General features: G+C 47.9%; 1 protein-coding gene and 2 pseudogenes across 1 annotated transcript; 2 read left to right on the top strand and 1 right to left on the bottom strand.

Moving 5' to 3' along the window:
• The first annotated feature begins 239 nt into the window (after window positions 1-239).
• Window positions 240-7,674, top strand: LOC117724276 (H-2 class I histocompatibility antigen, D-D alpha chain-like; annotated as a pseudogene).
• Window positions 7,675-9,744: 2,070 nt separating this feature from the next.
• On the bottom strand, window positions 9,745-13,471 carry LOC117724275 (GSK-3-binding protein FRAT2-like; annotated as a pseudogene).
• A 3,037-nt stretch (window positions 13,472-16,508) lies between these two features.
• Window positions 16,509-20,595, top strand: LOC117724217 (H-2 class I histocompatibility antigen, D-B alpha chain-like). Its single transcript, XM_034523924.2, has 7 exons — window positions 16,509-16,637; window positions 16,841-17,110; window positions 17,336-17,611; window positions 19,152-19,427; window positions 19,549-19,666; window positions 19,846-19,878; window positions 20,217-20,595. Exons 1-6 carry the CDS (start codon window positions 16,565-16,567, stop codon window positions 19,847-19,849), a joined length of 1,017 nt encoding a protein of 338 aa, XP_034379815.1. The 5' UTR covers window positions 16,509-16,564; the 3' UTR covers window positions 19,850-19,878; window positions 20,217-20,595.
• The last annotated feature ends 1,103 nt before the right edge of the window (window positions 20,596-21,698 follow it).

Here is a 21,698-nt window from a genome sequence, read left to right as displayed (position 1 = left end):
TTAGTCTCTAGATCTGACGGAAGGCGCCGCCGCACACACTGCTCCTGCTGCTGGCCCTGACCTCGATCTGATCTAGACCACCCGCGTCAAGAGCCCCGCGCCCCACTCCTCTCCCGGCCCGTGCACCAGCCCTGGGTCCTGGGAGGTTCACCATGAGCTTACATTTGTTGATGTATTTCATCACCGCCGCCTTGCTGCCCCGCCTAGGGGATTCCCGTTCACCCTTTTGGGCTACCGGGATGCTACGCAGTTCGCGATCTTATCAGAGCTGCGAAAACACTAAGGTTAGAGCGCGCGCGCGAGCGCGAGCGCGAGCGCTGTGGTGTAACAGAGATGCGAAAACTGTAAGGTTAGAGCCGCGCGCGCTGTGGGTGGAGCAGGAGGGGCCGCAGTGTTGGGAGCTGGAGACATGGTGTGTCAAGAATGAGGAGCAAACGTTCGGAGTGGACATGAGGGCCCTGCTAGGCTATTTCAACCAGAGCGAGGGCGGTGAGTGACCCTGGGTCGGAGGTCATGACCACTCTGCTTCACTATGGACATGATTGAGATACCGCGTGAACCAAGTCCGAGGTTCTCCCCAACCTGTGGGACCCGCGGGAACCCTTGACCTGGGACCCACTTTCACTTTCAATTGAGGGGATTCCTAGGGAAGGATGGGCGGGCGGGGTTGACTGCTGAATCCTGCTGGCCCTTACACCATCCAGCGCACGTAAGGTTGTGACAGTGGGGTCGGACCGGAGCCTTCTCCATGAGTACTGGTAGCTCGCCACTATGGCCCACGATTACACTGCCCTGAACGAAGACCTGAAATCGTGGACGGCGGCGGACACGATGGTGCAGATCACCAGACAGACAGAAGGCCAATCTGGAAGGTGCTTGGGTTGAGTGGGTATGTAGATACCTGGAGAAGAGGAAGGAGAGGCTGCAGTGTACAGGTAACCTTTGCAGCTACCCTATTCCCCTCGCCCCCCACCCGACTCCCCCACCCGCAAGCTGGAGCTTAATTCTGAGAAAGAAGAAAAGTATCAGATGTAATAATGTCCATCTCACCTTGTTTTTAATTTTTAAATATTATTACAAAAACACGTAGCAAAAGAATCACAGAAGGAAATTAGCCAGATCAAAGTTAGAATAAGCATTTTGAACCCATGCATGGTCTCTGCTGCATTTTGAGTTTTCTTTTGTGCAAGGTAAAAGGTGAGAAGTTCGTCTTCTCAGGTGTAAACCCATGTCGCAGCAACATCTCTGGTTCACTGAACGTTCTTTGTTGAAAATTGACTGTGCATAGCTTTGACATTTTATTTCCAGGACCTCTATCCTATGCCTTTGATTTTCCTGTCTACTTTATACCAATTTCAGGACATCCTGGTCACTACAGCTCTGCAGTAAAATCTGAGGTTGGGATTGCAACACCTCCAGTTCTTACTGCTTAAGATTGATCGACTGTTCTTAGTCTTTTGCATTTTTTCTAAACCTATGAAATAAATTAAGATTTTGATAGTAGTGCATTAAATCTGTTAATTTTAGTAGGATGGCCGTTTTCACAATCTTAACTTTGACAGTGCAGAAGCATGGGTTTTCTATTTCTTTTTTAAAATTGAATCTTATTTTTAATTGACATGTAACAACTGCACACATTTATAGAGCACAGCATGATTATTCTGATACATATATATGACGTGTGGTCATCAGATCAGTCCTGTAAAATATTACTCCTGCCACTGAACTGCACTCCAATGCCCACCAACCATCGTCCCAGACTCCAGTAACCATTCATCGTGTATTTGTACAATCCAACTATATTGATATCTTTAAATGAATGATAAATAAATATTTTGGAAATATTTTAGTCTTAAAGTCTATTAAGAAAATATCAATAAGCAGCATAATAATAAATTCTCTAGGAGCCTCAATAATTTTTTAAGAGTGAAAAAGACATCCTGAAACCAAACTTACAAGGACTGACACTCTTTCCCACAGCAAAGCAAAGTATCATTCCTAGGCAGCCCATCACCACGACTGCTACATAAATAGATCCACATTCTTGCTACAGAAATCTAAAGAATTATCATTGTCCCAAAGAGCATGAGTTTTCTGTCCCATGTCTAACACTGTCCTCTGTGGTGTCCCTTACATTACTGTGAAGTGAAGTTTTCAGTGTAGAGTTCTCTCATTTCCCTGGTTAGACAGAGCCCTAAGCACTTAATTCTGGGGACTCACTTAGGATGGCATGTTTCTCCTAATGTCCTTCCCTGAGACTACACTGTTGTGTACATGAAGGCTACTTTCTAATATAGATTTTTGTATCCTGAAACTATCAGGGTTGATTAGGTCCAAGAGTTGCCCTGTGGTCTCAACTGGGACTTTTAAGCTAAAAATTGTGTTGTCTGGAATAAGAGACAATGTGACTTCTTCCTTTCCTATTTGAATGCTTTTCTTTTGTCTAACTGAGTAGCTGAGGTTTCAGATAAGAGAGCAGAGAGTGGACAGTCTTGTCTCTTCCTCCTGAACTTAGAGGACACACTGGTTGTCCTTCTCTCCATTTCACACAATGGTCCAGCCCTCTCTCTTCATCCCTCTCCCCACCTCACTCCACTTCACAGAATGGTCCAGCCCCCCCCTCCCCTCCACAGAATGGTCAAGCCCTCTCCCTCTCCTCCTCTTGGGAGGAGGAGAGAGACATCCTGGGTTTCTTTACCCATTATCAGAGATTGGCTCAGCCTTCTCTCAGGACAGCTCAGAGTGGGTTTTAGGAGGGGGAAAAAACAAGGAGTCAGTTAACCTTTCATCTGCAGTCCTTGTGAGCCATGGTCTTGTTCAGGGCTCATCCTCAGCCTACAAACAAGGTCTTTGGTGTCTGACTCCAAAGATGTTGGGTCTCTGCCTCACTTGGTCAGGGAAGAAGTCACTTTTCCTAGTTGACACTTAGAGTCTCTGACTTTAGTCTCTTTCACTCATATCTAGAATTTCCCAAAGGGGAGATAATACAGAAGACTGTGGGTTCTTTTTTTCTTCCACCCTTTCAACCCCTTAACACTAGATAAAAGAGGAAAAAAAGGAAGAGAAAAAGGGGGCAATGTCCTGCTGATTTGGAGTATCAAGTTCCTTGGGGCAATTTTGATATCAGGATACCTAATTTCTTTTTCTTTATGTATCATTACTTAACAAACTGTGACCAACAGCAAACAACCTCCCCCCTCCAGGACCCTAGAATTTCTATAACCTCACAAAGTGCCCAGAATTCCAAATGTAACACAATCCCAGAAACTATCGGCTGCTGGCAAAATCATGCCCCTGATAGAGTCCCAGGCAAATCATTGTCAGATGATCTGGACAATCTGAAGCAGCCTCCTATTGACACATCTGGGATGAAAACAAAAACATAATATTTCTGTGGTTTTATTTTTAAAGAAACCAAAATGCCAAAATTGTTACTACAGTCTTCTCTTCAGATTCTCCAAAGATGCATGTGACCCATCACTCCAGACTTGAAGGTGATGTCACATGAAGGTGCTGGGCCCTGTGATCCTACCCTGCTGATGTCACTCTGACCTGGAAAAGGAAGGAGGAGGAATGGACCCAGGAGATAGAGCTTGTGGAGACCAGGTCTGCAGGGGATGGCACCTTCCAGAACTGGGCAGCTGTGGAAGTACCTTCTGGAGAGGATCAGAGATACACATGCCATGTGCTGCCTGAGCCCCTCACCCTGAGATGGGTTAAGGGAAAGCTGAAGCCTTCTGCAGACCTGTGTACAGGGATGATGGCTGTGATCATAACCTTCACCTTCCCTTCCTTCTCCTCCCCTGTCCCCTTGCTTCCCTTCCCTTCCTTGAGCCTCCTCAGTCTACCATCTCCATGATGACCATTGTTGGTGCTGTCCTTGGAGCTGTGCTAATTCGGGATAAGATCATCAGAGGTGTTCTGTTGCGGATATGGAAGGGGCATGGTCTGAGGTTGCATTTGGGGGTGGGGCATTTGTTTGTTTTCTTTCATCAACTTCAAGAAGGAATACATAGTGAATGGGAAGCTACAGACACCATGTGCACACACACTGTGCCTATCTCTGAATCTGTGTGCTGACACTCACCTTACTCTAAAGCACAGGAAAATGAAGATCAGATTCATCACACTGATGACAGATGTCACCTGGATGTGATGTCTCACTGGTCAGAGGTCAGGGGAGAATGTTCCTGGCAGGGGTTCATTCCCTGAATACCTGCTTCCTCATGTCTCCTGACCCTTCCCTGGTCTGCTGACAATTCTAGAAACTTCCTGTGGTCCAGAGCTTCTCTGGTCTATCTCAACTTTTCTTCACACAGGTGAAATCTGAGGATACTATACTCAGTCTCCAGGTAGGGGTTTGTATGGAGAAGGCGTGTCCCTGAGGCATTCTGGGCTGGAGCTGGAGCCAGAGGGAACTCAGTCAGCCTGGAATTCCCCCTGCAGCCAAATCTTCTTGAGGGTTTGAGTGTGTGTTGTTTTTAATTATTTTTACCCCAACTGAAGTTGCTTGCTTTTAGGATATTTGTTAATTTCTCCCAAATAGTTGTTACAAACTCTTTGCCAATCTTCATTGATCACCCATAATGAAGTAATCTTAGCATTAGTATAAGTCTCTACAATTTCTGCTGGATCTATTCCTGACTATTGACATATTCTTGCTTTTTTAATTAAATAAGTATTTTCTATGCAAACCTTTAATTTTTTACTTTGTGTGCTAAGATGAGCCATTCTAAAATATCACTTCCATTTGTATAATGATCCCAATAGAAGAATAAGTTAAAGACAAAATAATCAAAATACAGATGAGTTTGAGAACTGTCATTCCCATAGAATCTTCCAGTCTCTTTTCTATTAAGGTTAACTCTTTCTATGTTTCCTTTGTTAGCTGTCTTAGACTGTCTATGTCTGAATCTCCTTGTAACATTTGAAACAAATTACTTAATAAGCAGCTAATCCAATGGTGTGTAGGGTGCCAAAAATGTTGGGCGCCAAAAATGTTGAGGCCCTCTCCACTCCACGCTTGGCGGCCACTGTTTCCCGGCCCAAGTTGCTGCTCCGGTCTGCAGGTCAGGGTCAATCGAGAGTGAGAGTGGGGATAAAGGGGAAGAGACTCAAAGAATGGAGACAAGACAGAGGTTCTGATCAAGTCTTAAGTCTCGTTTATTGAAGGGAAATCTGGGGCATTTATACGCTTTTGCCATGTGCCTTGTAGGCGCGTGGATACCATGTGCCTTGCAGGTGTTGATATGACGTAAGCCTTACAGGTGTGGATAGCACGTGCACCTTATAGGCATGTATGGCATGGATAGCATGTGAACAGCTCGTGAACTGCATGCCTTGCAGGCGTGGATACCACATGCGCCTTGCATCAGGGGGCACTAAACAGCAAAACAAGCTATGTGGGATAAACAAGATGTTTGTCAGAGTGTGCTCAGCTGTTGTAGGCTATTGAAAACCAAGTCTCTTATCAGAGTATATGGTTCCAGATGGTTGCAAAGATGATCTAGCCGCTTTCTGCTAAAAGTCGGCTCCCAACAATGGTGGGACAAGAATCAACTGATATCTCCGACTGATTTTTGAAACTCATTGAGATTTCACAACTGACTTCTTTCAATCTGTACCCTCTGGATTTTAATATTTTGTTGACTTATTTTATAATGTAAATAGTGAATAGAATCCCATCCATGTATTTTTTTTTTCCAGAAGCAATCTGCAAACCCAAACAAGGCAAAATTCTTTTGGTTTCACAAAACATTTTTTTCTACAGTATCTGCATCAGAAACAGCTATCAGAATATCATCCATGTAAGTGTAAATAATGGATTGAAGAAACTGCCTACAAATTATTTCTACCAGTTGTGGCATTAAATACTGACACAGTTTTGGAGAGTTTAATATTCTCTGTGGAAGAACTTTCCACTGATATAATTTTACAGGTTGAATATTATTTATTATATGTTTGCAGTATGAAGGCAAGTTTTCCTTAGTGAGGTTTTTCTGCCTACTTCTTAATTCCCTGGCTGACCTGAGGCAAACAGCTTGTACTTTCTGTACTAGGGCTTCAAGCTAGGTCCCTGATTTCATTTCCTGCTGGCAAGAAATTGCCTTGGATATCTCTTTAGGACCTACCCTCATTGGACTGTGAGAACAAAATTTGAAAGCAGCATTGTAACAATAACAAAAACTCATGGTCAGCAAAGACCACCAACAATTTGTTAAATATAGTCATAATAAAATATTAAGTCCCTCTGAAGACCCCCATACTCGGGAGACCCTTCCTCAAGTCTCAGGAAATCACGACCACCCAAAGATCACAAGAAACCATACCTGGATGCAATCAGCAGAGGCTTAATTAGGGAAGTTAGCCGGCGGTCAAACCACAAGCTCTCTAGCTCCAAGAGCCAGATTTGGCCCCGAGTGGCAGGGCTAAGGGGTCTTTTATAGCATGGGGTGGAGACAGGAAGGCATTTTTGTGCGGTTACACATGACTGGTTGTTTTACAAATTTTGAACATAGCACTGGGAAGACCAAGGGAGGGAGGGGTAACCAAGAACAGTGGAACATTTCAGAGGAATCTAGCCCAAATGATCTAGAGTCATGTGAAAATCACTCTGCACACTCATTCTTCTCAAAAATGTGGTCTTACCATGTCACTGTCCCCTATACTGTCATTACAAAATATTTCTCGCTTCCTCCAGTCACAGCCCCACCTAGATGGCTTGTATTTTTTTTATGGTCAGGAATGTGTCTTCCTGCTTCGGGGCCCCCCTCACACCCACAGGTGGGCCTGCTGCCTGAGGCTTGAGGAATGTAATCCAGCAAGTGTCCTTCACCTGGAATGTGTCCTGGGGTAGTGAAAATCTTACATTCAGTTCTGCTTTCTGGAACTTGCATTTTTCTGCCCAGGTCTAAGGGCAAAGAAATCTACACATATTTCATAAAATGGCCTTTATAATTTTTCACTCTACATCTCCAGGGGCAGGGTGACCAAAAATGAAAAGACATGCAAGGACACATGCCCAGACAAGTCCAAACAAGCCCAAGTGAGTAGTGGGCTATCTGGTGTTTACTTTTCTCTCCCCCTTTTAGAGAAGTCCAAGGTTTCATGGTCAAAAGTAACTAGTCATCCTGCCAGCTCACAAGTAGCCGCTTCTGCAAGTTGCTGATGTTTGAAATATCCAATCATATGTAACCGCCACAAATTTTCCTGCTCTCCCCAACCCCTACCCATAAATATCCCAAGTTTCCTGGGTTCTGGGTCGGAACCTCTATCTCCTGCGTGAGCTATGTTCTGACCCGAGGGCCCTCGTTATTAAACCTCCTCTGCAATTGCATCAAGAAGGTCTCTCGTGTGTCCTTGGGTTCGTGCAGGTCCGGACTTGGGTGAGGGTCCCCTTGCGGGGGTCTTTCAGGACTAGAGGCAACTCTTGTCACATTGCCTGCACACCCCTGGAAGCCTAGGCCTTCTTTCTGGTTTATATTCATGAAATCCATTGTCCTTAGAGATGGCTTGTTCACAATGTTGTTTCAGATGACCATGCTTCCCACAGTTAAAGCGCAGGGCACTTGAGATCTGAGAACTTTACCAGCTTGTTCACTGTAATGACTGAGCTGCCCCACGTTGGGTGGCCAAAATGTAATGGTCCGCTCTGTTCCACAGGTCCGGGTCTAGAGATAGAGAGTGTGGGGCACGCGACTCGAAGAATGGAGACAAGACAGAGGGTCTGATCAAGTCTCAAGTCTCCTTTATTGTGTCTCTCTCTCCTTTATTGTATCTCTCATTGTCTCCTGTATTCTCTCCTGTATTCTCTCTCATGAAGGGAAATCTGGGGTATTTATAGGCTTTTGCCACATGCCTTGTAGGCGTGTGAATATCACGTGCCTTGCAGGTGTGGATATGACATAAGCCTTACAGGCATCTATAGCATGGATAGCACATGCATCCTGCACCTTGCAGGCATGAATACCACTTGCGCCTTGCAGCTGAGGGCAGTAAACAGCAAAACAAAATATGTAGGATATCAGAGTGTGCTTCAGCTGTTGTAGGCTATTGAAAAACAAGTCTCACGTCAGAGTATATGGCTTGAGATGGCTGCAAAGCTGATAGCCACTTTCTGCTAAAAGTTGGCTCCCAACAGTTCACAGTCTTTTTACTATATCTTACTCAGTTAATGTACCTCGGATTTTGAGACCTAAGCACTTAGATATGGCTTGCTCAATTAATGATTCCAGAGACAATATTGTTCTTCTCCCTGATCCACTGTTCCATAGGTGCTGACTTTAATGGCCTGACAACATTCTGCATTCCATATTTGCATTTTCAAATGCCAAGGTCTCAATTAGCACTTGTTTCACATCAAATCATGTCTGACATGTCATTGTTCACAGCTGGAATTAATCTTTGAAAAAAATATCAGTGAAGGCTTCCCCTGAGACTTGCACAGTTTTTTTTTTAGAGATGTGGGATTCTTCCCTGGTTCCTCAACTTTGTTCCTAGCTCTTAGAGCTGCTAAACAACATTGCTCTAAGATCGTTTCTTCAAACTGAACTTGATATTTTTTCTTTAAAACAAAAAACCAAATTTATTCAGCAGACATTTAAATTATGAATCCTATAAATCAGGACCACCACAATTTCAGACACTCCGTTGCGAAGTGTATATCAACAGCCACATCTGGAGGATGAATGTGCAATTGAATCTTTTTTAAAAAAAAAAAAAGTTTAGCTACTTTAAAGTTTGGGGGTGGCACCTCAGAAAGGGTGCCGTTGGATTTCACAAGGGGAAAAGCACTGTCTCCTCCCAGAGTCACATTTTAAAAAACAGTTTCAGTCACTCACCAAGAACTGGCAGGTGAGGAAGATGGAGAGGCCCCCTCCAACTCTGCAGAGGACCAAAAGAGCCTAAAGTGTGCTCACTGCTTTCACCCCACACCACACACATCACAAACACAATGGCAGCAGGGAGGTCAGGAGGTCGCTTATGACCATTCTGAGAAAGTTGGTGCTAAGGCCAAGAGTAGCCTATCAGGAGGAGTAGTTCTGGAAAAGAAAAGCACAGAAAAAACAAAATAACTCTCCCTACACAGCCCTGTGGGCCTGATTGTCCTCTGGAGACTTCGAGTGGTGGCAAAGAGAAACTGGTCTGTGCTGGATCCAGAAGAAGACACTGGGGTTAGGGCTCCCAAGAATCCCACAACACCCTACTCAACCAACCTGACCTTGAGTCCAAGTTGGCAAGGTCAAGTCGTTTATGTGTCCCCACTTAAGCTCAGCTCTCCCCACCTTTAAGAATTCACCAACTAGGTCCCATCACCCACCTTCACAATCACAAACTAAGCAGGAGAACCTGCCAACTTTATGTTCTTCACCCCAGAACCTCTCTGCTCTGCAACTGTAGCACCAATGCAGAAAGCTTCTCTATCCGAAAATAAGGAGATCATGTGTGTCTACTATTGGTTTTCAAGCATTGTTAGACGCCCTCCCGATTCCCGCTCAGGCGAGCCACATCTATAAACAATCGAAGCCTAGGGCTAAGTCGGGTCCAAGTGGACCTAGTAGCTGCCACAGTTCTCCAGGTAGATCGCAGGTCCTCAGCTGCCAGTGCTGCTCAGTCGAGTCCATTTTCTGTAACTTTGAGGCTGTAACCAGAGGGATGGACGACAGCTTCAGCTCTTCACTGTCCTGACCAAGACTCTGTTGGATCCTCATGGCCCTGTCCTCTTCCTCTTTCAGGGACTCCGGGTCAGAGCCAGGAGCCCGAGGGCTGCAGGGTGACTGAGTCTGGTCCGCCTCGGCCACCCCCGGACACCGGCGCGCTCGCGGAGCTCGTGACAGCTCGCTGGAGCACCTTCTCCTTGATGATGTTTTCCGAGAGTACTAGCTGCTATAGGAGCCACTTGTCGTCCGCCTTGTGCGCTCCGCCTGCGGTCCACCGCCACTGCTGGATTCGCCAAGAAGCCACAGCGCCCGGGAGCCACCCTCTCCGCCTCGGCCCCGGAAGCGCGCTGGCGCCCGGGGCGATCTCCGCCACGCAGTAGGGCACCGCCCAGCCGCGAGCGCGCTCCTCCCCCCCCCTCCCCGCTCCCCTATATGTAGCGCATGGCCCCTGGGGGCGCAGAGTCCTAGGCCTCCGCTGACCCCACTGGCTGTAGCAGCCGCCTCGCTGGGGTTCTGGCCTTGTCCGCCCGCAGTGGCGCCAGGACCCGCGGGGGCGCAGGCTGGGGGCCCATGGCGGCACAGGGAGAGGACCAGCCATCCTGCGCTGTATCCAGCTGCAGCTATCTCCCCTATCTGGGCGATGAGCAGGTCCACGTCGGCCGAGCCGCCCAGAATCACCGACTGCTGCAGCAGAAGAAAGCTGTCTTAGACCTCCTCCACCTCCACCTTGTCACCAGCTTCCTCCTCCTCAACCCTCCGACATGGCAGGGCCCCCTCGCCCCGGGCCCCGGCGGCTGTGCGGGCGTCGCTGGCGGCTCTGTTGGCCACGGGGTCCCGGGGCCATGGCTGGGGCGGGAACGAGTTGGAAGCCCGGTCCAGGCTGGGCGGGGGCCTAGCTTGAGACGCGGAAGCCAGGACCACCCAGCAGTGGCATTGCTCGCTTTAGAGCCTCAGGAGCCTGAGCCTATTCTTGTGTAGCCACACTATCAACTCTATCAACTCTATCAACTCTATCAACTCTATCTTGTGTAGCACCTATCAACTCTATCAACTGGATCTGTGCTATGTTAATTCCTCTCGCTCCTTTGTGCAAATTCCTGGCTTTGCTCCACCATAACAACCAATGCAACTGAGGACCAGCCTCTGGTACAGCTGTTACCAATCCTCCCCAGTCTTGGGAAATAATCCTATCCCGAGTAGTCCAATTATTTAGAGCTTGTTTCACATAGGATAAGTGCATCTCATAAGATATCACTCCTTCCTGAGAATGCTTTAGGTCTGTCATTTATACAGAATACCATCCTATCTTGTCATAAACTTGTGGATTGTCTCCATTAGTGAGCATATGGTGTTTAAGTACTTGGAATGTTGTTGGTAATTCTGTGACCCAGGACAGCCTGTCCTTAAAAGGTGCTGAGGGTTTAAGACTGTTTCCTGAACATGACTGTGTCATCTGACCATCCTCCTGCTTTTCCATTGTTTGACTTGACTGCCCTCTGACACTCTTCCTTCTTCTCTCTCTACCTAGGGGAAACTCCCTGTCTCCTGGTGCCTGTGCTCCCTCTAGTCCTGGGGTCTGAGCCACACTAGGACCCTGTCCCCCATCTCCAGTTGGCCTGTAGGAGTCTCACCTTCTGGCTCACTGATTGCTTGACTCCCCATCTGTCAGTGACAATTAGGAAAGCTCCTTCTTCTTGAAGGGGAACATTCTACTTTCTTCGGAAAGTCAGTTATGTTAAATAGTGCTCTGCTGGGGCACACAGGTGAGAGTATGTTTTGCTGAAGCAGACATGTGACTAACTACGTCTTCATTTTGTTCTCCCTGAGTTGGGGGCACCCATGGCTACAGGCTGCAGTGACATTCTGCCTCCCCTTTCTCACCCTGGGGACAGTATGTTTTCTGCCCTCTCGTTCTCTTGGGATGGCTCTTAGAAACCTCCAACATGTACATCTGAAACCAAACCTGAAAAGCACAAAATTTACTCACCTGTCCAGTCAAAATGGGCCTCAATATCCCTTAGATAAATAACATGAATGTCCACTCAAGGGCACCTCTGATCCTGATGTTATTAAGCATCTTTACAAATACTACAAGCAATCAGGGAAGTGCAGAGAGATTCCTCCATTCCCAATTGATCTTTTCTCAAAACTCTGTTTGTCTCTCCCCCACCCTCACACAATGTAGCCATCCTGTCCTCTAAGTTACTATCCTCTGTAAGTTTGTTGCAGTTTGGGAACCAGAAGCCAACCTAACAGGAATGGGAGAAAGCAAAGGGACAGGCCAGCTGCAGCAGGCGCACTTCCAGCACACACTCCTGGCTGGTGAATCTGTCAGCTACTTCTTGCAGTGTCCTCTGTCTGCAGTCAGACCTCATAATCCCCCTGTCTCCACACCTTCTGTGTTCTCATCTCACTGGATTCTGTTTTACAGGAATCCAGGTATCTTTTAGGTATGAGTGGCATTAGACTGTTTTAAGCTCTCCTACTTCAATTAAAAGCTAGCTCTGCATTTGGGGTATGGCTCCCCCTCCTCTACATCCAAGCATCTTAGTATAAACATTTCCTCCAAAATCTCTGTCCCACATCAGGTGATCCACTTAACTATGGAACAGAAAAAGAAGAGATAAATAAAGGCACAGACCATTCGAAGTAGGGACTATTGCTCCTCATCTCTGCTCTGTAGGTTTTGTCTTAATTCTCTAAATTCAATGATGTGTCTGCTTAAAACCTGGTAAAATCTCTAAGGAAAAAAGTTAACTTAAATTCCTGACATCAGCATAGATAGTTAAAATCTACACATAGGAATCTTAAAGAACCATGTGGTTTCTTGCCATCTCATCCACTGTCCCCTCATCAGAATGGAGGCAGCCACACTGCTGACAGCTGTGTTTGCTAGCATTTGAAAGGATGGTCTTTACCATGTGACCAGGGGAGACCTCCTGAAAATCTTGGCTGGAAAAAATGAAGGAAAAAAAAAACCAAGAACAACAAACCAAAGCAATACAAAACAGAACGTGGATTCTCATCCTTCTACATAGAAACAGCTCTGAGCTGGCTGAGACACGAATGTGTGCTATTATTCAAAGCAAAGGTGGGCAAGCCAGAATGTTCCACAGACACAGCAAGAGCAGGAGCAGGAGCAAGAGCAAGAGCAAGCAGAGAAAGAACAAGCCTTTCCTTCTTTCATGACTTCTTGTAGGCTTTCAACAGAAGGTGTGGCAGAGATTAGGAATGGGGATGAGTCTCCAGCTCAAACATTCGGGGTTACAGGTGTGTCTTCCTACCTCAAAGAAAAGGATCTGAAATTAATCTTCCCAGTTCACATTAAGCAAAAACGTCTCACAGATGTTACCCTCCATTTTGAGATTTTAGTTAATCCCACGTGTAGCTTACATTAAAGAATCAACATCACATTCCCTGTCAGAGTTCTGGAACTGCTCTGTTTGGGGCTCTGCAGCTCCTTCTAGCACTTATGGCTCTGCCTTCTGCCTCCCTCTTAAAGGGAGTTTTCTTCCCACGGGTTGAAAAGCATAGGAAGTTATTCTGGATGTAAGTTTGATGAGAGCAGGGCAGCATAAGACCTGAGACCCCTGGAGAAGTGCAGACAGGAAGGAGGCCCTGGGACAGCTCAGCCAGTCTGGATCCCCTTTACCCTCAGTCTCTGTGGGGTCAGGCTCATTCCTCTGTGTTTCTTCCACCAGGGGGCACTGTTGCCCAAGAATGTAATGCTTCTTCCTCTTCAACAGGTGAGACCCTGGAGGGTCTGCAGTGGAATGGAAGATCCAGGAACACTCTGGATTTTGGGATGTCATGGTCTGTTACAAATTAGCATTGAAACGTCTGAGTGGAATTTATCTTGTTCATTGAGAATCAAAAACTAACATTGGCTCAAGTGCATAGATGAGCACACACTGTGTGTTCTTTATAGGATGAGGCTGTGATCCACTGTGCATAGTAAGTACCAAAAATGAAATAGCTTTTGTTTTTTAATTTTGTGACTTTTTGCCTATTTTCTTTCAGTAAGATGTATTTCAATCAATTGTTCTGTCCTGCTCCAGAGCTGGCTTCATTGCCTGGCAATACAGTGTTGCCTAAAGACCCCTGTGCCCTCAGCCCCTGGCCTCACAGTCTAGATGTGTAGGAGAAATAGAGTATTTTTCAATTCATATTTTTAAAATTTTATTTTTATTAGATATATATAATTTTTGTATATAAGTATGTAGGTGTACTAGCATTGAATCCCTTGGAACTGAAGTTACAGATGGTTGACAGCTCCCGTGTGCTGATGGAACTCACCCTGGATCCTCTGCAACAGCAACAAGTGCTCTTAGCTGCTGAGCCATCTCTCCAGCCACTGTTGGAATGTTTACATAAGGAAACCACACAGCTGATTCACAGCATGCTGGCTGAGCACTGAGAGAAACTAGATGCACAAGAAGAGACAGAGTCAGTGCAGAGCTAAGGAGGGAGGAGTACTGGGCACTGATGGGGTGAGGCCTGACAGACAGAGACAGAGAGGGGCTGAGCAGGAGGAGACAGAGGCAAAGAGAGAGATGCTAACACAGCAGAGTCCCCTATTTGAGGGTATTTCTATCAGACTGCACTGGACACATCTGCAGAACCCTGCTGGAATCTTACATTTCATAGTGAATGCTGTGCTGGTTTGAATGAGAACAGCCACACAGGCTCATAGGAATGAATACTTCATATCCAGCTGATGGAACTCTTGGGAAAGGATTGGATGTGTGGCATGATTGGAGATGTGTCACTGCAGCTGGGCTTTGAGGTTTAAAACACTTCAAGGCTTCTGGCACCTGTGGTAGGGTGTGCCCAGTTGACTGTGCAGCCATGGGCAGTGGGTGACTGAACTTTAATGGCACAGGAGGTGGGAAGCTGACCCAGGAGCCATTATAGAGCAGAAGAAAGTGCAGATCACCATAGCCAATGTGTAGGAGCTGCTGAAGATGACTGACAGGTGTTTCAGGAAGTGCATCGGGAAGCCTGGGGCTCCTCGGATAACTTGGAGCAGAAATGCATCACCATGTACATGGAGCTCTAAATAGATGCCTTGAACACTGTCCTAAGCCTACAAGTCAATACAGGACAGAGACGTGTGCCTCAGGACACTGTTCTCAGAAGAGAGCAAGAACCAATGTGAGTGCAGGGATCTGGCTGCCCCCACTGAGCTGTGACCTCATGATAGCAGGCCAATAAATCCCTGCTGGGAGGGTGGGCTACTGGAGACTCCCACTGTTCCCAGAGCCTCTGCTTCTGGTGTGCAGACAAAGGTGTGAGCTCACACTGTTCCTCCACCACACCTTTCCTCTGCCATCATGGACTCAAACCCTCTGAGACTAGAGAACAGATTAAATGCACATTTGTAAATAGCTGGGGTCACAGTGTCTTATTATACTCATAGAAGTGTAATTGAAGCCAGGTGTGATGACACAGGTCTTTAATCCCAGCATTCAGGATGCAGAGACAGGTGGAACTCTGTGAATTCAAGGCCACACTTGTCTACATGGTGAGTTCTAAGACAGCCAAAGCTGTGGAGACAGACCTTGTCTTAAAAGAGAATAAAATAAGAAAAGTTACAGAGACAGATCTTTCTGTGGCGCTGCCTAAGGCCAGCTGCTTCCTTAGGTTAGTCAGGGTGAAACCTAAGAGAATCAAGTTCCCAGGGAATCAGAGAAGAGATCAGTCAAAGTCTACACAATCAAAGCCTGTATAAATTTATCTCACACTACTGATCGGGGATGAAACCTCACATCACCAGTGTGTACTCTCTGGCATGAGAATCATCTTTCTTCCAGTGTCCACAGTGCACAGATCTGAGGAACTGTGGGGCCAACTTGGTTATCAGATCCACTGTCCCACACACCTGTGACTTTCATGTCCCTCACCTCATCAGCTCATAGTGAGATTGAAGGTGAGAGAGGGAGTGAGAGGGTCAGAGATCACATAACTTCTACCACACTATCATCATTATTCTGTGTTATAGTTAATTACAGTTCCTCTCCTACTGTGACTGAGTCACTAAAGCAACTGTCCCATAGAAGTGCAGACACAGGGCAAGTGCAGTGTAGACAGGGCTTCAATGCCTGTTGTCTGTGGTCTCCACAGAGGTTTGTTCACAGTGTAGAAAGGGGTGTACTGACACAATGACCCAGGTCCACAAGGACAAACCCAGGACTAGGAATGGAGATCTTTGTAAAACACACCCACCTGAAACTACACATACTTCATCCCTGAGGAAACAGGAGTCTAAGCCCAAGGTTAAGGAGACAGGATCCTGAGGGAAGAGGCAAAGCCTCCTCTTTACAGATGAGAGTCGTTCAGGCCTGGCAGTGTGAGCCACTCTCTCCAGGTGAACAGAGCCTGATCTCTGTGGGGTCCCTGTGGAGCTTGCAGGCCAGAGCCTCTGCTTTAAGGAGAAGATCTCTCCACTGCATTCCCAACTGCTTGTGTTGTCAATGTATTCTCATACGTGGCCTTTCTTCTAGAGGACTCCAGGGTCAGACTTCTGAAGAGAAGGAAGAGGAAGGGTGGAGGAGAGGACACAGAGAGTCTGGCCTGAAGGTCTCTCCTGGTGTCCAGACAGCTTTTGGTCAGAACTCAGAGACACCATGACAAACAGCTCTCTGTACACAGCACAGGGTTTGGGCAAAGTCTTAGTATCCAGGCAGTGAGGTCAGGGGTGGGGAAGCCCAGGGCTGGGGATTCCCCATCTGCCCAGATTCACTTCTGCTCCTACTGTATCAGGTCCTTCTGCCTGGACACTGATGACATGCTGACAGGCCTCATCTCCATTGTGTGAAGTGATCCCAGGGAACCAACCAGCTTCCCTCTGGGAACTTGTTATAAAGTCCACGCAGCCCGCGGGACTCAGACGCCCCGGATCCCAGATGGGAGCGATGGCGCCGCGCACGCTGCTCCTGCTGCTGGTGGCCACCCTGGCCCCAACCCAGACCCGCGCGCGTGAGTACGGGGTCGGGAGGGAAACGGGCTCTGTGGGGAGGGGCGGGGGCGACACCGGGGAAGCAGCGTCCCCGCTTCGCTCACCGCACCCTAGGCCCCTTCTCGACCCGCATCCCGAGCCCCAGACCCTGCTCACCTCCCAGCCCGCGCACCCGCCCGGGGTCCTGGGAGGAGGTCAGGGTCTCACCGCGCGCCGCCCCCAGGGTCACACTCGCTGCGGTATTTCTACACCGCCATGTCCCGGCCCGGCCTCGGGGAGCCCCGGTTCATCGCTGTCGGCTACGTGGATGACACGCAGTTCGTGCGCTTCGACAACGACGCGGAGAATCCGAGGATGGAGCCGCGCGCACCGTGGATGGAGCAGGAGGGGCCGGAGTATTGGGAGCGGGAGACACAGAACTGTAAAAACACGGAGCAGACTTTCAGAGTGAGCCTGAGGAACATCCGTGGCTACTACAACCAGAGCGAGGGCGGTGAGTGACCCCGGGTCGGAGGTCACGACCCCTCCACGTCCCGACACAGGGGCTGAAGATGTCCTGTGTCTCAAGTCCGACCAGAAGTGACCAGGAACGTGGTTTCTTCTCAGTTTGGAGAAGTTCGAGTGTGGGCGGGGCCGGGGCGGAGCGAGGGGGTGAGCAGGGCGAGAGGGGGTAGGCAGGGTGAGGTGGGGTAGGCGGGGCTGACTGCGGGTCCCACAGGCTCTCACACGCTCCAAAGGATGTATGGCTGTGACATGGGGTCGGACGGGAGCCTTCTCCGCGGGTACATGCAGGAAGCCTATGATGGCCACGACTACATCACCCTGAACAAAGACCTGAAAACCTGGACGGCGGCGGACATGGCAGCACAGAACACCCGACGCAAGTGGGAGCTCGCTGGTGATGCAGAGAAACGCAGGGCCTACCTGGAGGGCGACTGCATGGAGTGGCTCCGCAGATACCTGGAGCTTGGCAAGGAGACACTGCTGCGCACAGGTGCAGGGGCCCCCCGGGCAGCTCCTCCCTCTGCCCTCGGGCTGGGGCTCAGTTCTGGGGAAGAAGAAACCCTCAGCTGGGGGGATGCCCCTGTCTCAGAGGGGAGAGAGTGTCCCTGGGTGTCCTGATCCTCATCACAATGACTGCACTGACTCTCCCAGGGCTCAGCCTTCTCCCTGCACAGTTCCCAGTCTGACTCAGGAGGGAAGGAGAGAATTTCCTGACAGAACATCAGGGGCTTCCTGCTGTCAGCCATGGCCTCTCCCAGGCCAGGTTCTCTGCCCACAGCTATGGTCTGTGGACACTGGCTCCTGTCATGCTGAGTGTGTCAGCCCTTACACCCCAGGACCGGAAGTCTCCTTTACTTGATGGGAGACATGGACTCCCCTACACTAGGCTTGTTTCCCCAGTTTCTACAACTTCCCAAAGAATACATTCTCACAGATCCCTCCCTGTCTGTGGGGTTGCATGCCTTCTACAACCCAATTCTATCTATTCCTACAGTGGTGAATGGTCACACAAGCCCTTATGGGGTAACCTAGAGAAACATGAACGGTGAAATTTCTTTTTCTTTTCTTTCTTTTCTCTCCCTCTTTTTAAATTTCTTTCCTTATTTTTTTGAAGGCATTATTTTGCTTCTGGTCAGTTTTTATCTGCACTGGAGTGATCCTGTTTCTCCATGCCCTTGTATTATCATTTGTACCAGTCTCCACAGGTCCTAGGGGAGACTGCTAACCTGGATAATTAGACAAGTTAAATCAGGGTTCTCATGAAAGGAGAGATTCTTGTGAACTTGGACTGTTTCATGTTACAACTGAACATCCAGAAGCCTCCTGCTCTTCCTCTGCCCCCACAAGTTACAGTGCTCCCCCTAAAGAATCAGGAATTGGACTTTGTGAGGGACAGGGTCTTCTGCAATCCAGGGCTGGAGTGAGAGGGAAGATCCACACACCCTGTGAGCCTGCTGTGTTCCAGTGAGTGCTGCACTGGGGTTCACAGCACACTCCAGGGATCCTGTGTAACACACCTGTACCTTGTCACCTCAGAGGCAGGGGCTGAGAGTCATTTTCTCTGGCTGAGTGTCAGAGGTTCACCACATTTCTGCTACACATATTGTAATGTCTGTTCACTTGGACTGACAGTTAATGCTTGTCAGCAAGATGGCCACAGTGGTTGAGTCTCAGTGGTGGCTCCCTTCCAGGAGCATATGATTCTAGTTTTGATATGAACTCAAACACATATATAAATTAGATATTTTCCATTCCATCTTCCATTCTTTGACTACCTATCTCATGCTGTAGAACATCACATAAGGACGGCCAAGTTGACCCACTGGCTCATGTGGATTCCCTCTTAGCTTCTGAGTCCCCAGGAAAATATGCAGTTCTGTGCTCAGGGACCAACTCTACCTGTTGGTCACTAGTGAGATAACAGTTGAAGTGTTCAGACACATAGTTCGGTGTCATCATTGATTCAACTGAGTCTGTGTAGATTTCAGTTTGTCTTGTTAATTGTGGGATTTCTTAAATCTTCCACACAGATCCCCCAAAGGCACATGTGAACCATCATCTCAGATCTGAAGGTGAAGTCACCCTGAGGTGCTGGGCTATGGCCTTCTACCCTGCTGACATCACCCTGACCTGGCAGTTGAATGGGGAGGACCTGACCCAGGACATGGAGCTTGTGGAGACCAGGCCTTCAGGGGATGGAACCTTCCAGAAGTGGGCATCTGTGGTGGTGCCTCTTGGGAAGGAGCAGAATTACACATGCCATGTGCAACATGAGGGTCTGCCTGAGCCGCTCATCCTAAGATGGGGTAAGGAGGGTGTGGGTGCAGAGCTGGGGTCAGGGAAAGCTGGAACCTTCTTTGGACCCTGAGCTGATCAGGGCTGAGAGCTGGGTCATGACCCTTCATTTTCTGTACCTGTCCTTCCCAGAGCCTCCTCCATCCACTCCTCCATCCTCCAACATGGCGGTCATTGCTGTTCTTGTTTTCCTTGGAGTCATGGCCATCATTGGAGCTGTGGTGGCTTTTGTGATGAAGAGGAAACACAGGTAGGACAGGGCAGGGTCTGAGTTTTCTCTCAGCCTCCTTTAGAAGTGTGCTCTGCTCATTAATGGGAGACACATCCACACCGTGCATTGCTGCTGTCTGCAACTGGGTCTGCTGTCAGTTCTGGAAACTTCCTATTGTCAAGATGTTCCTTGAACTCCCATAGCTTTTCTTCTCACAGGTAGACAAGGAGGGGACTACACTCCAGCTCCAGGTAAGTGTTGGGGACAGGACTGTTTCTAAGGCCATTGGAGTTCAGCTGGAGATGATGGGGAGCTCTGGAAATCCATAATAGTTTCTCCATTGTAATCGTCCAGAAAGTGTGTCAGCACTTTCTATGAATATATCTCTGTATATTTTTTACCCAAGGCAGGGACAGCTCCCAGAGCTCTGATATGTCTCTCCCAGATTGTAAAGGTCACATTTTGGTGTCTGACTGAGGAGGGGCAATGTGGATATGATTGGGTTTCAGGGACTCCCAGAATCCCCTATGAGTCGTGGGTTGTTGGGATATTGACTTCACAGTGATGGTTCATGACTCTCATTCTCTAGCATGAAGACACCTTTCTGGAATGGACTGAGTGACAGCGTGTTCAGGTCTCTGCTGTGACATCCAGATCATTCAATTCTCTTTAGACAATGGTGTCTGATGTTCCCTGTGATCCTATGGGCTCAATGTGAAGAACTGTGGAGCCCAGTCCACCCCTGCACAATAAGTCCCTGTCCCTGCACTGCCTGTGTTCCCTTCCACAGCCAACCTTTCTGGTTCAGCCTGGTGGGGGTTGGGAGGACGTCAGCTTCCTGTGAGGTCCATGCTGCTCTTAGTTGTATCCCCTAATTTCCACACTGAGAATAAGAATCTGAATGTGAACTTGATTGTTAACATCTTGACATATGGGTTGATTGCTTGTTAATTTAATGGGTTGAGAATACTTAGATCTTTTTTTTTTTTTTTTTTTTGAAGAAATAAATGGCAGATGGAGAACTATCTAGGATCTGTATCACTAAGCTGTGTGTATCTGGTGGGCCAGGAAGAGGCTGTGGGAGCTGAGTTTGAACAGGACTGTGCCTAGGTGGGCTCTGTGTGTTATTATCTCTGAAGGGGTCACTCCTGGTCTGTGTCACCTCCGGGATCTGCTTTCTCCATCACTATGAAGCACATTCTGAGAGTCTGTGGTCACAAGGACACAGGAAAGGTCTGAGCCTTGACCTGTCTCCAGGATTATGATTTCCCAGGATTATGATTAACCCAGCAGGTTAAGAAGAATCATGAGTTGTGTCCCAAGACACAACCTGCTGGGTGCACAAATAACTCATACTACATTTCATCTCACCCACTTGATTTAGCTACCAATGATGCAGCTGTGTAACTGCCCTGGGTGCTCCCTGTAGCCAAGCTACTGTTGTGATTTCTGCTTCTCCTTCTTTCCACTGTGTTTTCCAGGGATCTCAGGTGTCTGGTGTGGTCTGTCTGTTCATCTCTCAGGAGCACATCCACAGCTGAAATAAGACCTTACAGGGATGCTTCTCTCTCCTGTAACCTGGGTACCAATTCCTGACCCTGGAATATGTTATTGAAGCACCTTGTGTCCTGGATTTAACTCCCTCAAGTCTCTTAATCTCCACCACCATCTGTGTGGACCTGGTGCTTGCAGCCCCGACTTGGGCATGATGGATGCGGTATTTAACATAGTCTGTCTTAAAGTCCTCTTCATAAGCCTGTTGTTGCTCTGCACTGTGGATGGCTCTGTATTGCAGGAGACCAAAGTCCTGCTCATAGGCCTGTAACCATTTAAATTAACTAATATTTATAGCACTAAAGACACAGAAGGCATAAACTGAGGCTACATCTTGCTACCTCAGTGAGGAAACTTTATTCTCTAAATTATATGTGTGTTACCTATTGATAATCTGATTCTACAACTAAACTGCCAGCTCTTTAGATGTTTCACTGTGTGTCATTCTACCAAGCTAGTCTACCTTTCTCTTGAGCTCTTTCAAACTCCAGAGGGATCCTGAACTCTGTTTCGTAGA

Source organism: Arvicanthis niloticus, chromosome 20 (assembly GCF_011762505.2).
Source record: "Arvicanthis niloticus isolate mArvNil1 chromosome 20, mArvNil1.pat.X, whole genome shotgun sequence".
NCBI lineage: Eukaryota > Metazoa > Chordata > Mammalia > Rodentia > Muridae > Arvicanthis > Arvicanthis niloticus.
This window is presented reverse-complemented; position numbering and strand designations above follow the sequence as displayed.